The 12,343-nt window shown below is 40.9% G+C and overlaps 1 protein-coding gene and 1 long non-coding RNA gene across 2 annotated transcripts; one reads left to right on the top strand and one right to left on the bottom strand.

The window, feature by feature from the left end:
- Positions 1–2,112: 2,112 nt before the first annotated feature.
- ccnd1 (cyclin D1) lies at positions 2,113–9,001 on the bottom strand. Its single transcript, XM_038701437.1, has 5 exons — positions 8,786–9,001; positions 7,206–7,421; positions 6,293–6,452; positions 5,274–5,422; positions 2,113–5,160 (listed from the first exon to the last, which is right to left on the bottom strand). Exons 1-5 carry the CDS (start codon positions 8,981–8,983, stop codon positions 5,005–5,007), a joined length of 879 nt encoding a protein of 292 aa, XP_038557365.1. The 5' UTR covers positions 8,984–9,001; the 3' UTR covers positions 2,113–5,004.
- Positions 9,002–9,136: 135 nt separating this feature from the next.
- Positions 9,137–11,987, top strand: LOC119890261. Its single transcript, XR_005442206.1, has 4 exons — positions 9,137–9,641; positions 9,893–9,970; positions 10,472–10,569; positions 10,677–11,987. It is a non-coding gene; the product is annotated as an uncharacterized LOC119890261 (long non-coding RNA).
- The last annotated feature ends 356 nt before the right edge of the window (positions 11,988–12,343 follow it).

The raw sequence follows: 12,343 nt of genomic DNA, 5'->3' as shown, positions 1-12,343 counted from the left end.
GGGTTGGCTCGTCCAGCATGTTGAAACAACTGAGCAGTTTTTTGTTGGCTCCGCTGCGCTTGTTAGCATCCATTTTTCTGTCTTGTTTCTGATCTATTTGTTGTATCTCCATTTCAGCCAGACGCTGAGAAACGTTTTGGTTTCTTTGGCGTGGGTTGGCCTGGTCATCTAAACAGGTGAAAAAGCAAAACGCTATCAGTTCCTTTTTGGCAAAATATTTTTCATTAAAAGGAGCACCAAATCATTTTACCGGATAATAACTGGAGCAGGAACCTGAACTGGTCCACGTTTAGAAACTGCTGATGATCAGCATTTTCAAAAAGCTCAGGTTTCCTCAGGTGTTGATGGCGCAATGGATAAGAGAAAAACCTCAGTGTTTGGTGTGAGAGACCTGGGTTCAATCCACCATTGTGTCCCTGAGCAAGACACTTAACCCCTAGTTGCTCCAGCGGCTTGCGACCACTGACATAAATAGCAATTGTAAGTGGCTTTGAATAAAAGCGTCAGATAAATGTAAATCTAATGTTAAACAGTTATTTTGGATTGTGTCCTAAATGTTTTCAGAGAAGGAAAGCCAAAACACAGAGATGCATTTTCAAATTCATGTGGACGTGGTCTCAGTGTCTTAAGTCTCAGCTTGTAATATGTATGTATGTCATATAAGAACTCAGAAGTCCGGACCCAGCATGATTCATGTCAGATATGAGAGAATGTCACTTTTGTTTTTAGTGCAGCTTTTTTACAACATGTACCAGACCAGAGGATTTGAAACATCTTTTCTACTTTATGCAACTCACCACAATTTTTCCCAATCACATAAGAATAATCCAAACTGCAGAAAAGCAGCAGACCCTCACATTAAACATTTGATATATTTGCTTGATTAAACAATTAAAAGATTATCAGAAATGTTGTTGATTGACTGAGCCTTTACTCACGTAAAAGTTTCAGTGTGGTCAGAGATGTGTTTGTGGGTTTGTCATATTTTACCAAACCGTGTTCACTTCAAAATGAGGTTTAAATGAAATCTGCTGACCTTGAATTTAACAGCGCAACACTGCATTCGTTGCCACTTTCATTAGCTGTCTTCAGACAGATAGTTTCAGTGTTGTTGTTGGAAATACTCACTAGAGAACCAATTGTTTATCAATCTGTAGCTGAAAACAGTCCCCAACAAATTCCCTTTATACGTCTGTTTCAGTAACGTTTGCATTACCCAGCTCTTTTAGGAAATTACGGCAAAAATCAAACTACATTTGTTTTTGTATATACAAAGGGTCAGTTTACCACACATGGGGAAACCTACTTAGTCTGTCAAAAGTTGTCTTCTATGGCTCAAGAAAGGAGTTTTCTAAAACCTCAGAAAAGAACCCTGATGCTGTTAAGTAATTATAAATAGGCTAATAATTAATTGCAATTCAAAACTAAGATTTTTTTTGAAAGCTCTGTACATCTGCATGGAGCTTAATAATATGGAAGTCCCATCAGTCAGTCTGTCTGGTTGTTAAACCCATATTTGATTGAAATAGTGTTATATTGTCAGTGCATAGTATTTTTAACAATCACAACACCAACTCATAGAACCTACCATCTACTGCTATCCATCTCAAATGAGGCAACTAGTGATAGGCCTACTAATTGGGCCGATATCTGGCATTTTAAGATAATGGGAATCAGCCGATGCCTGCACTCACAGGGCTGATATATCATCCTAAATTACAGCTACTTTCATTTAAGAGCATTACTGGCTTGTGATAAATATATATAGTTATACTGTAGAGTATAATGCAGCTGAAAGAAGTCACACCAGTCACCCTCTGAAATCTACAGCAGAACCCAATGTGTTTTTCTATTTCATTCATTAATAAAACGTCCATCTAAAACAACACAGTACTGGCTGAGATAACATGTAGATTAGAATGTACTGTGCATGGAATAATGGAATTATACATGACTTTTCTCTGTTTTCATATCAGCATTCCATATCATCTATCGGCTTTTGAAAAACTTACATTGGTCGACCACTAGGGGCGACTCCGGCATAAAGCTTTCACTGTCAATAACAACATTCAAACATCAGCGTCTCCTGTGGACAAGAACAGCTTTCCAGAATCCATCTAATTCATGTTTTTATTGTGTAGTTGACACAAATATGAATACAATGTTTGTCCCAGTTGCAGACCACTGGCATGAAGTAGACACAACTGTGTGGAATGATTTGTAAAAACAAAACAAAAACAGTCTATGGCTTACCGAGCAAGACACTGAATCTATTTACAAACTCAAATCAACTCACTGACAGTTTGAAAATTGGAGCAAAAAGCTTTTTTTCTTTTATAAATATAAAAATGGGAAAGGAAAGAAGACCGCAGTGGGCCTAAAGGGGGGATAAAGTCTCTTTCACCGAGACAGCTTAACACTCAACAGAGTTATACATGTCCCATTTTCTGTTATGGCACCAGTATCAAAGCATTGCCTGGACTCGCTGGTTTCCATCACGGATGCTTCACCTCGAGCCGGTTGAACAGAGCCAGTAGGCACTGAACCAACGCGTAGAATAGAATAAGAACTAAACAAATAAAAAGACTAAAATTAGAGATAAATCTTGACTGTCACATGAGGTATTGTGGATCAAAGCATTTCTGTACATTGTCTCATTTTTCCTTGTTTTTTGGAATAGTTCAGAAAATCATATTACGTAATTATAAACAAAACAAAACTGATCACATAGACTCTACATAAAAACAAATGAGGATGTCAATAACAATTTTCTATGAGAAAATTCAAACCTAGAATGGCAGTATATTGACATTTATATGTATAAAAAAACAACCAAAAATGTAGCAGCAAACAAGAGAAAAGCATCGTTTTTAATCCGTTACGTTTTTATCATCTTTTCTTTTTTTTCCTTTTTTTTTTTTTAAAACACGTAGCTGGGATTTATTTTCTATAGCAGCGGAATACAAGGAGTGTTTTTCTCCTACTCTCTATCCTTAATGTACAATCAGAAGCCTAATTATCAAGGTCCCTACACAGTGGGCATACTTTTCAAATCAATACTTTTTTCAGAATTGGATTTGAAGAGAGCCCTCCTGCTTGTAGTAATCTGTCCATCGTCATATATAAAAGTATATATATATATATCAACCTGGTCACAACATTCCCGTCCTGCGTAGGAACCCTGACTTGAACTCTACAGCATTAAGACACACCTCCCTGTTGAGCCTTCACCCTTTTTGCCACTTCTGCTGCCTGTCCCCTCCCCCCCCCCCCTCTGTACTCTAGCCAGTTTTGCTCTCCTTTTTTTTTTTTTTAGGCAAGTCCCCAAGAAACGCAGCCTACGTCTTTTAGGTTTGTGCAAAATCATGTCAATAGTCTCAACACTCCTCTTCCTTTTTTTTTTTTAGCTTCATCGCCTTCCCAGAATCCATGAGCAGTTGTTGAACTGAGGTGGAGTGACGGAGGAGATGTTGTCCTGGTGATTTAGAGGCAGACTGGAGCTTTAGTTTTACAAATAGTTCTGGATGGCGGAGCTGCTCTGGAGACATAGTTAAGTATCAGTAGGTGGAGCCACGGTTAGTTAGCAAACTAGGAAAATGCAGGCTAAGAAAAATAAATAATGTTTATCTATATAAAAATAAAGTATTATTTGAATACTTGTTTTTACTTTACGTGTGGACCTTCAGCTTTTGGCTCTGCGCACTGAGGTTTAACTAAACCAATGTCACAATTGTAATGTAAGAGCAGCTCTGCCTGTATGAAACATTTGTTGAACTAAACCTCAAATCTGAGACTTGGAAGGCAGCTACAGCAAGCGCCTGGCTCTATGAGACTCATGTCAAGCAGCATTCATCTTGTTTTTAAAAAATATATTTCTGCCATACTGGTCGATTCTTTTGTCCCATTAGAGGAATCCCATCCGGGTGCAACTGTCAGCAGGCGCTGCTCTCACTCCATCACCAAAAGACTCCTGCTCACACCCCCATTCCATTATCATGTTGTTTTACAAACTTTATCACTGTGATTTTTTTTAGACGACCAGCAGCGCTGACCAAAAGTGCTTTTTTTATAGAAAACAAAGTTGGAATGGTTTAGCTTAAACTACACAGAGAAAGGAAACATAACAGACTGTGGATGGCTCTGCTTTTGATCTTATCAAACTACACCAAGCTGAAACGGGTAATGTGAAAGTTGTCCACAAATGAATAAAGAATCCCATTTGTCCAAACCTGAACATCAGCAGTCCACAGTCCACTAGGGTCATAAAAACTGAGCGTCTCACACTACACTTGGTTTACAAAACAAAAAGCTTGGAGGAAAAGAGGTTTAAGACTAACTGACAAAAAGGTCTAAAATGATATATAATAAAGTGACTAAACACAAGCAAGCAGGGATATATGAATGTCTGCACTGCAACAAGACAAACACGGGAGCTTGGACAGTCTAAAACATTCTACATAACAGAAGAGAAATTAAACTCTTTAATAAAAGTCAGATTTCAGGTGAAGACCTGAAGGCAGACTACAAGGACCTACTGTACATGACACTTTGGGATGTTTTAGTAGGCAAGTTGAGTCTGCTGTAATTTAAAGATTCCTAGTTTAATATTTGAGGGAATAAGAAAAACTATCTACTAAAATGTCTGCTGTGTGGCTTCAACTCCAGCCCTCGCAGGCCATCAGTATTCTGTGTCTTTTTCTCTCTCTGGTACATCTCTGTAGTGTTCATTTCTTAACCCAGGATGGGAGGGGACACTGGCAGGAAATGTGACTTGGGATTTGCTGCGGGGCAGGCAGGGGGCGCTCTGTTCCGTCTTGGCAGCAGTATGGGACAGCAGACATGTGAAGGACGTGTCAGCCATGATAGCAGCCCGCCGCGAAGAAGGGGGAGGGGGGGAGGCCAAGTTCAGATGAGGCACCCCCTCCCCAGCTCACCCGTCACTACCCTCTGTCGACAACTTTCCCTCGATCATCAGATCATCATGCGATGCAGATGTTAGTCATTTCAGATGTTGATGTCTCTGACGTCTGTCGGGGTGCAGGAAAGGTCCACGTCCTCGTCCACGCGTTTGGTTTCTGTTGTGCCGCTGTGCTGCTGAGCCTGCCGCAGGCTGGACTCCAGCAGAGACTCTATCTGCTCCTGACATGCCCGCAAGCAGTCCTGCAATCACAGAATCAACACTGAGCAAACACCATCACGCTGCTGACATCAGGAGCAATCAATGCCTCGCTCCATATTCAAAAATGGATTTGGGACAAGGTGTGTTTGCATACCGGGTCACTGCGAATGACCTGCGACAGGAAGTTGGTGAGATTCTGGGAGGACAAAGAGGCATCTTGGCTTTTCAGGTAAAGACCTTGAACAGCTGCCACCACGCTGCCCGCAGCCACCATGGACGGAGGACTGGCGATGAAGTTGACATCTGTGGAAACAACACAAGCATGTGTTATAGATATACACATCTGCAGCACAGTTTGACCATGATTCTACTCTATATTCCTCTATTGCTAAATGAGTAGAAGCCTGTGTGGAAATTGGCTAATGTAAAGAAATTATTTTCTATAACCAGCCGGTTCTCACCAGAAAAATACCTGTGTTGCTTGATTATGCAGCAGCTTGTTACTACTCACATTTATGTTTATTGTTAGCTTGCGACCTCTAGTGGCCGTACAATAGTAGTAAAGTCAGGTGACGTAGTATAAAGCGCCACAAAGGGTGGAGGGGTTGGATGCATGCGTCAAACAAAGGCAAGACTTTCAGGAGCCCGAAAAAGTGGACTTACTCAAACTTTAAAGTTAAATAACATTTCGTGGCTGACTTATGTTACTTACATCACATGACTTAACATAGGCTACTTATTTAAACCCAAACCACAATCTTTGCTTAAACCTAACCACCTACAGCCATTTCACAACATTTACCATGTGTTAAACTCCACGTAACTTACTTCACGTGACTTATATAACGTACATAAAGTGGTACGACTGACACTGGAGTGGTACTTGCCAACGATCATATACATTATTTTCAGAATAAATACAGATGAAACAGGGGAATTAAATCTACAGATGAGAAGATACAGGTTACAGCAGCAGAACACAGTGAAACAAAGTGAAATACGAAGGACTTTGTGTAAATGTATAAATAACGAGAGTATACTTTATGCTTACACGACAACTGTTCTTCATAATTCTGTTAGAAAATATGAATGTTCACCTAAACAAGTCCATTTACTGTACACATGAAGATATGAGACATCTACTTGTATGAAGGCACAAGCTTTGTGTCCTACCTGTAGCACAGAGAGCCACAAAGGTCTGGGCGTGTTTCCTGAGGATCTGCTTGGTGGACGGGTAGATCTTCAGCTTGGACAGGAAGTGCTCGATGAAGTCGTGAGGCGTGACTGAAGCCAGATCCCACTTCAGCTTGTTGAGAACCAGCAGCTCCATTTGCTGTGGATGGACCAGACCAGAGGTATTCAGTTTCTGCAGTTGTATTTATTTCTTTGCATCCTGCATTTAGCCAGATCTTATATTGCTGGCAATATTTACAATTATGATACCATCCTGCGTTCAGCTTCTTTCTTTTTTTTTATCCCCACAGATTTTAGCTTTCTCATAAATCTAAATGCAATCCTACTAGTTAAATCAGTTAAATATGATATGTCACCTTAACATTCATCAATAATGTATGTGTGTCTCTTTTAGGCATAACCTTACAGGACCAGTTAATTATTACATTGTGGTTAAGTATCCAAAACATCACTCTGATGAGTCACAGCGGTACAAACGGCCGCACATAAAAAAAATGTTACTGCAAACGAAAACTGTGTCTGTGCTTCTACATGTTCACTTTTCCCTTGCCAACAGCCTGCACCTCTATCTTATGGCCACTAGGTGTCGCCCTCAATCCGTTTTCTTGCCAGTTTCTGGGACCATTAATGAAATCAGAGAGGCCTTCGGTCACCATGGGAAAGTCACAGGCAGCCATTAAGACACTGCTGCACCAAAGCATTTCTACTTTATTTCAACCAAATATTTTATCTATGACATTTCAATAGCCTATCAATGTCATATGGCCACAGTGACACTGGCAAACCAGATGAACTGCAAACGCTGTTTATTCTGGTCATGTGTCTCCAGGGCATGCTGTTCGTGTAGGCTACTGTATGTTATCAAACATCCATGTCTGCAGAACTTAATTACCAGCAGCTCTCCGGGCTGGACCGAGTTGTCCGTGTAGATACAGAGTTTCTCCGCCGTTAAGGGCACAGTCTCCTTCATCTTGGATGCTAGAAACATGCATGTAGCTCCCAGCAGCTGTAGCCTTGTTTTCCTGGTGGCCTCCACTGATAAAAATCTGTCCAAATAGTTCATAGCCAGCGGAAAAACCTCCTCCTCACATTTCTGTTCCTCGCAGACCTGGGGAGTTGAGAAAAGCACTTAGAGGTTGCTGTCGCATGCTGAAAGAAAATTCCCCCCATTCATATGCATTATCAAGTCTTCTCCCCCACTGGCTCTATGTCTTAGTCCGTGCACAGCTGTTTGCATTCAATAGCTGGCTGTCCGCAATCACCCGAAAATAAATTAAAAGAAATTAAACATTGTATCTTTGCATCTAATTCATCTGAGTTTAGAGTTCAAATATCCTGCGTGACACGCTATTTAATGCAAACTCATTTTCGCATGCAACCGAAAGCTTCTAAAGTCTATTTATCGATTTATCACAGTAAGTAACACTGTTGCAGAAATGAAAACAGTCGGGAATTAGTTTGCAGTCAGTTCTGGCTGAGACACAAAGGTGGCGTCGATGCAAGTTTCACTCTAATTTCAACTTCGTCATCTTTTCAAAAAATATTTAGAAATATTTAAAAATTACCGGGGTGTGTACAATTAGCATGTAAATGATCCTTATCGAATGCCTGATCGGATCAGCATAAAATGTGTCGACTTGTGACACGGAGGAATTTTTAAAAAATTCATTTCTCAGACTGGGTTTCTTCACGTGCTGCAGGCGACTCTCCCCCTCGGCTCTCCGATGCACACTTTCAGAAATTAATAAAAAATATAAATCCGCAAACAATTCGATCCAAAAGTGCATGTTAATGTTAACAAACATCCAATCTATCAAATCCGACTGTTAAAATGCATTTACTACTTTCGGATTTTTAGAAAATGTGATTTTTCCTCAGCGACCTTCACAGACAGCACTGACTCTTGCGAAGCAAAACAAACTTTACCGGTTGATACCAGTCGAACAAGCTATAGCAGTCCCTATGTAACCGTCTTATGATATAAGGGCATTTCTGGTCGATTTAACAGAGTTACTGTCATTGCTGCTGATATTATAGATTTTTAATGATATTAAAATCCTTCTCATATACGACAACAAAGATGGCGCATAATACTGGCACGGGCCAGACTGCATACGTGTACATTGCTGTTATTTTGGAATATTTTCCCCATGTAATTACATATTATAACCGTCTAGAAAATATAGGCTAAGAAATGATCAATAACAAAAGAAGTCTATCCAGAAACTGAGTGCACTCTGTGGCCAATAGGCCTATCTCCTCTTATAGCCAAAGGACCACCCAGCACTCATGAGGACATACTTTTCAGAGCGTTTATGTAACATGTACAGTGAAATATCAGACATTAACCTCTCAAAGACGCACTACTTTCACATTAAGACTAATTTCTCATGCTATATGGTAGGTAAGCTACCAACAGGTTAGCAGCGAAACTCAGGCACTGGAGGAAAGTTGAAGTGAAGTAAAACCAACCTCTAACATCCAGGTGGCAACTATTTTCCTCATTTTGGGTACAATTTCTTTCTGAACACACTTGAAGTAGTTTGGCGACGGTAGGTAGTTTTCCTCTGCCTTCAGCATGGTGTGTAGAACTCGGTCGTTGAGCAGGTTGACGTCCTGGTAGGCTCTCCTGATGGAGTCCACCTCGCAGCACAGCAGCTGGTCCTCCATAGTAGCCTACTTCTGGTATTAATATTAGGCTATTATCAGCGTCGTACTTTCAGTATCAGCCTGTTAAAATCTGACTGAAGGAACAGGCTACAGCACACGGGAGGCTGTTAGTCCCGTAATTTTAAATCACTTTCTTCTGGCTGGGCTGCTGCTGCTGCTGCTGCGTGCTGTTGCTCCTCCGGTGTGCGCGAGCCCTCTGAGGCACAGAGCGCTTCCCCCTGCTAGACAAAAACCCCTGCCTCGCGCTCGCAAACGTACGGGCACACGCACACACAAAGTTTAACGTCCAGTGCGCGCTGAGGAGGTGGGGTGGGTGCGCGCGATGACGTCAGCTGTTGTTGAGGTGGGGGGGTGGGGGGGGATCAAAGAGACGAGCAGTCTGCTAGGGAGCGCGCGAGGAAGGGATTCTATTATATACACGGTATATAAGGAAAGAGAAAGGGGGGAGGACCCCTCCTCCGGTAGCTTCTGAGGAGGAGGTGGGAGGTCCGGGGCTGAGTCTGGGGGAACGTCTGTCCCCAGTGGCGGAGAGCTGACCGGGGAAGACTGGCAGCTTAGCGTCGGTAGGGGGCGATAACGGCTTACACCCCTCTTCCTCGTCTCTCCCCAAGACCCAATGAAAGCAGCAGCTCTCTGACCAAACTGTGCTGAACATGAGGTGAGCACATGGGACAACACACAGTGTAGCCTGTTTATTCCTATTTAGCCTGTTCCTACTGCAGTTAACACGGGTTATAATGTGTGTTAGGCTATATCATGAAAGGCTAGCTGTAGCTCTGTCTGTAAGCACGGTTAACTTCTCATGGGCTACTTACCAACCCATGTTTGACATGTGGAATGGCATGTAAAACATTAGCCTATTAATTCAGTTAGATAATAAAAGTGTGGATTGTTGTCCTCTGTATGCAGTTAACAACATACACCTCATCATGTGGCTCCCCCACACTGAAGAAAATGAGTCTCAGGTCTAACTTTGTTTGAGGACTGGTGAGTCAACATTTGTCAATGGGAACCCCCACTGTGTTGCATTGCAACTTTATATGGTTTGTTTGAGTATTTCATCAGTTACTAATGCAAGCTAATTGAGAAGAGGTACATATGTAGCCTATGCGCTATTGATCATTGCAATTCTTTGGAATTGAGTTGAACAACAGTCTAGTTTGCTTTGATAATAAAGCAAAAACGATTAGTTCATGTTCCTTAAAAACACAAGAAAAGCTGTTCAGAATGAAGTAAGACGGAAGTGCAAGTAGTAAAGTTTCTCTAACACACACTCAAAGACACACAGACGGGAGGAGACTGGAGTTGCACCAATGGGAGGAATTGCTGTTACTAGGCAGATGTCAGTGTAGCTGTTCATGTGGGGGAAAGTTGCACTAAAAAAGTAGACATGGTTATTGATAACCCTATCAAAGTCCAAATAATGACTTGGCATTTTCCATTGACCGCACTGCTTTATATGTACATTTCTGCTTTAATCTCCCACAGCAAGAAAACCATTCAGTAAGACAGAGGACAAATCAATGGATCCAGCAGGATCCATATACTGACATTTACGTCTTGATAGAGAGTATCAGTCAGGCCCTGTGAGTAGCCATGTATTTAGTCACTCAAGTTACAACCGGCATTCAGTGTTAAGTTGTGCACATTTTAATCTAGTTTCAATATGAATTGGAGCTTTTCACATTCCTAGGATTCCTCTCTGGGCTATTGGGTGGACTACCGTAATGCCTGAAGAGTGTACAGCTCTGTGGACAGAGCCTAGATCACCACTCAGTTGTTGTGAAGGATTAAAAATACAATATGATTCTGCTTGCACAACATCTTTTCACCATGCATTAATATATGTAACTGAATTGTAAATGTGTTGATTTTTTCAAACTTTTTATCTTCACTTTCAGTTTGCGTTTAGAAAAATTCTTAACATTTGTGTTATGGTTCATTTATGTTCTACAATGTATTTGTGTTTTATAATTTCCCTTTTTACAATTGAACCTCCTTTCGATGGGATACTACAGTTATATAAAATAATATCTAATCAATCAAGTTCTTTTCACTATCATTAGCCCTCTTGATTGCCTGATGCAACTTCACAAATCTTTATTTTATATATCGCCTATGATGTCAGAACAAGCCACTATGGAAACCTTTTTCTTTACTTTCGTTTTTAACATGTTTGCAAATGACAACACGTTGGAAAGCAAAATATAAATCCTGTTTCACACAGAAAGTTAGAAAAACACAAACCAACAGTTATTGTAATCCACTTCATTCCCCTCAGATATGACTTTTCTCAATGCCGTGTTCTGTCCTCTCTGTTCCTCTCATGCTCAGACAGATAGAGGCTTTCTGTGCGAAACAAAGAGAGCAGGAGCATGTGACTTTTGCAGTGAGGCTCTTCTAGTAGCTTTATGGTAACAGGGGGAAGGAAGTGTTTAAAGGGACAGAGGAGAGCTGAAGTTCAGCAGAATGGTTCAGACTACTGATCACACCACCACGGAGCCCACTGCTGGAAAATAAATGATATGTCAAGGCTGCCATTTACCACATCAAGGCCTGGTTTTTATTCACTTGCAGTGACGTTCTCTCTTTTTGACTCCTAAGTGCCCTCCATTTCTTCATCCAGCCATTTGAATTTCCTTGACTACGCTGCTGAAGCCAGATACTTGAATATAGTTTTGTCATTTTTCTCAAGTCGGGCTCTTGATAAGAATAAGAAAAAAAAATCAGTACTTGTAGTACAGGCGGTTGAAGCACTGTGAGAAAGAGAAAGTTTAGAAGAATAAAGCTCTACTTTGCTAGCCGCAACATGAGGCTTTACTTCCCATTGCTAAATGCTAACATCAGCATGTTGACAATGATCACTGTCTTAGTTTAGTTGTGGTGGCATGCTAAACATATGTGGGTAAGGATAAATGTGTTGCATGGGGGAATTGTATTTGGTCACCAACCAAAGTTCTGAACAAATTAAAATTTTAACCTGAAATTAAAGCATTCTCCACCCATCCAATATTTGTCTCAATATTTCATTCTGAACCAAAGTGGTGGACTGGCTGACTGATAGACCACCACTTTACCTGTAGAAACCTAAAAGCTGCAGTTCTGATCACCTGATTGAGGAAATCGGATAAAGGGGTTCACATCACAGTTTCAGACAGTATTTTAAAACCAGTACTTTTACTACATGTAAAACTGTATCATCTGACCTTCCAGCTCTCAACCATTAGGCTGTTTCAGAAAAGGGCTATGACACTTTTGCTACACATTTTATAACTCTTTGCACACATTGTTTCCAAACTAATACTTAAGTTAATGGTTGATTTAAGAGTTAATACCTTACTTAGTAGGAATTTAGGTTTC

The sequence above is a fragment of the Micropterus salmoides genome, unplaced genomic scaffold, assembly GCF_014851395.1.
Source record: "Micropterus salmoides isolate LMB-PRFRI ecotype aquatic unplaced genomic scaffold, ASM1485139v1 Ms_hic_scaffold_6, whole genome shotgun sequence".
NCBI classification, from domain to species: Eukaryota; Metazoa; Chordata; class Actinopteri; order Centrarchiformes; family Centrarchidae; genus Micropterus; species Micropterus salmoides.
This window is presented reverse-complemented; position numbering and strand designations above follow the sequence as displayed.